General features: G+C 44.8%; 1 protein-coding gene across 1 annotated transcript in view; it reads right to left on the reverse strand.

The window, feature by feature from the left end:
* LOC101660140 (phosphofructokinase, platelet) overlaps positions 1 to 4,165 on the reverse strand; it is a 46,935-nt gene that overhangs the window by 29,175 nt on the left and 13,595 nt on the right. Inside the window, exon 9 of the mRNA XM_013004550.3 lies at positions 667 to 737. Coding sequence (XP_012860004.3) covers positions 667 to 737 — 71 coding nt within the window. The remainder of the gene's footprint in view (positions 1 to 666; positions 738 to 4,165) is intronic.

Consider the following 4,165-nt stretch of genomic DNA (forward strand, 5'->3'; position numbering starts at 1 on the left):
TTTTCCTTTCATGTTATAATAATGACTGATGCTAATACTTTTATTCATAAGATAATAAAATATCTTAGGAGACTCAAGTTCAACTTAATTTAAATATGGGACCGTATAAAAATGCTGGAAAAGGTTACCAGAAAAATACATTTTATTCGGGAACCTCTTACTTCTGTGGTTCCTACCAATACTAACCAAATATGGACCATGTTGTAACTCTTTGTAAACAGTAGAAGGACTCCGTTTGGTGATAGCACCGAGAGATCTAGAATGAGATCATTTTTATCCTCACATAGTGCTTTTCAAATAAATTAAAATCAGGGTTTGTTGGGGAAAAAAATATTTCACACACTATCCTGCCCTATCTCTGTGCTCGCCATTCATCTGCCTTTCCACAGTGAGCCTCGGCCTGGGCTCCCTAAAGCGTTGCCTGGATCCTTCTTGAAGCAAGGGCAGATACCAAGGGAGTGTCACTTTTAATGGAATGTCTCAACTTCACCTCCTTAAAACATGACCCGGATTCTTCCTAAAATGGGGACAGTACTGTGTCCTGGAGGAATTTAGTTCCAGGAGATTAAAAGAATCAGAACTTACAGTCAGTGATTCACCAACGCCACACAGCCTCTTCTGCTTCCTCAATATCATTAGTTCCGAGAATCAAAGTTTAGCAATTACCGTTTTGTCCCAAGAATTGATCCTCCTTGGCCAGTCCAACCTCCAACATCCGACCAGTTGATTTCTTTGATCTAATATGCAAAGATATAATACAACAGTTAATGCAAAAAGGAAGAGGAAAGTAAAAAGCTGTTTTAAAATACTTTGGATTTCTGGGCCCTAGATAGGCTACATTCCTGTAAAGATTAGGGAGAAGTTGTGAAGTGACTTTCATCCTAATGCGAATGTGTTGACTCAGGAAACTTATTTCACTGTTCATTACTTTCCTAGTCATATGTATTAAGTGGCCAAATTCTGTCCCTGAGAACGAAAAATGATTTAAATGAAATCTTTTAAATTTAATATAGGATTAAAGAAAATGCTTTCCCCAAATAATTAAAACAACGAAAAAACTTGGATGGATAGATACACAGATCAAGCTTAGATATATCAAAACAATTCTACATCATTAAAGGGGTGTTTTGCAGCATATCTGTGCAATGTAATATGCAGTTTGCTTTCTTGATTGCTGCTTCAATGGCTGTTGATTATGGATCCAAGTCCTTGACAGCTTCACTCTTCTCTTCGTTTCTTGGTCCGGGGGTGAGGATTTGTTGTTGTGTGCTTACGAGGAGGGATAATGTGTACTGAAGTCTACTTATTGCTCTTCACCACTAAGAGCTTCAAGCCCTCTTCACGTTCAGTAAACAGTGCTGTGTCCTCTGCACACTGCAGGCTGTTTAGGGGTCTTCCTCCCATCCTGACTCTGTATTCTTAGTTCAGCTTCTTGGATCATCTGTGCCACATACAGGTCGGACAAGCATGGAGAAGGGATACAACCCCGAGGATCTTCTTTCCTGACTTAAAGCTACAGTGTCCCCTTCTCCTGTCCAAGGACTTCATCTTGGTCTAGGTACAGGTTCCACGTGAGCATAATAAAAACAAACACACAAATACGACAAACGCACTGCCGTCAAGGTGATTCCGACTCACAGTGACCCCAGAGGGCGGGAGAACTGTCTCTGTGGGGTTCCAAGACTGGAGCCCTTTACAAGGAGTAGAAAGCCTCATCTTGCTCCCAGGGAGTGGCTGGTGGTTTTGAACTGCTGTTTTGGGGGTTAGCAGCGCAACATGTAACCACTGCACCACCAGGGCACAATGAAGTACACTGGAATTCCCATTTTTCCCAGTCTGCAATGATCTACACATTCTAAAGCCACCACAGGCAATAAAACACAGGTAAACATCTCCCTGGTGTCCCCTGCTTCTTGCGAAGGTCCATCTGACATTAATAATGATATCACTCATTCCATGGCCTCTTTAAGTCTGGCTTGAACCTCTGATAGTTTCCAATTTGTGTGCAGCAGCTGCAACCATTTAAAAAATTATCTTCATCAAAATTTTACTTCCATGTACTATTAGTGATATTGTTCAATAATTTCTTCCAACTTTCTTAGCCTAGAGGAGCGAATGCTTCCAGCTTTATACATTTGTTTTTTGAAAAATCTCAGCTGCTACCCCGGCAATTCCGAGCTTGGTTTTCCACCAGTCAGCAGTGCAGCTCAGACTTCTTCCTCCAGCCCACTGGCTCCTGCTCTCATGCTACCTCTTGACATGGGCGGATGCCAAGCACTTCCTTTTGAGACAGTGACTCTTTGTATTCCTTCCATCTTCTTTTGATGCTTCTTGCAGCTTTCAGCCTTTTACCTACAGAATCTTTAACATTGCACCTCAAGGCTTCGCTTTTTCAGCTTGAACAAGGCTGAGCACGTTCTTCCCTCGCTGCCAGCTCCAGGCCGCTGCACAGTCCATCTTACGACTCTGTCTTCTTCAGCCAACCTGTACTTCATGATTCCCCCCTTAGCTTTAGCTACTCTACATTCGACCACATTTAAGAGTCTTTTGACACTCATTTTGTTCTCTCTCTCTTTCTCTGCCTCGTCTCTCGTTTGCTGTTTGTCCCTTTTATTAAAACCAGAGTGATTTAGTAAAATCCAAAGTGCCACAGCCATGCTCAAAACCCTCTTGGCGCTCAGAAGAAAGGGCACTGTTCACATCTCCACAGGAAAGAGGGAGAGGGACCAGGCCTCAAGCTGGTGCGCCAAGCAGCATACCGCAGGCAGCAGCGAACTATCGGAGAGGTCTGTGGGCTGGCCCCCATCCGGCTACACTGACTCCCTCCCCAGAACAATGCCCTACAGAGGACAGCACTGAAGATAAAACCCTGGGAGAGGGGCGGGTCTGCCCAGACCACACAGGAGCAAACTAACAGGGAAGGAGAGAGAGAGAGAAAGAGAGAGAGAGAGAGAGAGAGAGAGAGAGAGAGAGAGAGAGAGAGAGAGAGAGAGAGAGAGAGAGAGAGAACCGCATCCTGGCCCACTAAGCCCTGAGGACAATATTCCTGCTCGGAGCAGCCAATGCAGAGAGGACCGTAGGGCCAGGCCCCCCCCCACCCGCCACACACACACACAACCCATAGTGCTATGGGGGACAGCCCTGGAGACACACTGTGGGAAGTGTGCCCAATCTGACCCCACCACACGGGGCTGAAACACAAAGGGAGTGCAACAGAGCAGCAAGGGGAGCAAAGGAACGATATCCCCGAGGAATCCCCAAAATAGACTTCTCAGACTCAGGGAAGGCATTCAGCAGAGAGACCTGAAACTATTTATAGGCTCCCCACCCCCACCTCCATGTCTACCTGTATAAGATAGGACAAACAATCCGGAGGAGAAAACCACAGGACTGACGGTTCTGGGGGGCCATGGGAGAAAGGGAGGTGGGGGAAAGGATAGGGGGTGGAAATCAACACAATAAGGGACAAGGGATCAGCAAGTGATCTAAAATTTAAACATCAAGAGATGGTGAGAAGAGCATAGAATGCCTGGTGGGATCTGATCAAGCTCAATGTAGCAGAGAGGGATGACTGAGAGCTGAATGAAGGTCAAACATGACAGTGGGACAGGAGGAAAGTGAAAAGAAACAGAGGAAAGAACTAGGAAGCAAAAGACACTTATAGAGGTGTAATATACAGGCACGTATATAGGTAAATATATATAACAATAGGGATATAGGTCTATGTACATGTATTAAGGTAGCAGACGGATATTGGGCCTCTACTCAAATACTCCCTCAATGCAAGAACACTTTGTTCTAATAACCCAGCATTCTGTGATGCTCACCTTCCTGACATGATCACTGATGACAAAATAGGTGTATAAGCAAATGTGAAGAAAGCTGATGGTGTCCGGCTATCAAAAGATATAGCATCTGGGGACTTAAAGGCTTGAAGTCAAACAAGCAGGGAAGCAACAAAGCCCACATGGAAGAAGCACACCCGCCTGTATGATCGTGAGGTGTCATCGACAGAATCAGGTATCAGAAGACCCAAAACAAACAATCATATTAATGTGAATGAGGTGGGTCAGAGTGGAGATCCAAAGCGCATCTGTAGACCATAGGACATCCCCTCACAGAAGGGTCACAAAAAAGGGATGAGTCAGGGTGCAGTATAGCACCA

Source organism: Echinops telfairi, unplaced genomic scaffold (assembly GCF_000313985.2).
Source record: "Echinops telfairi isolate 266 unplaced genomic scaffold, ASM31398v2 ScPeMD7_31;HRSCAF=116, whole genome shotgun sequence".
Lineage (NCBI taxonomy): Eukaryota > Metazoa > Chordata > Mammalia > Afrosoricida > Tenrecidae > Echinops > Echinops telfairi.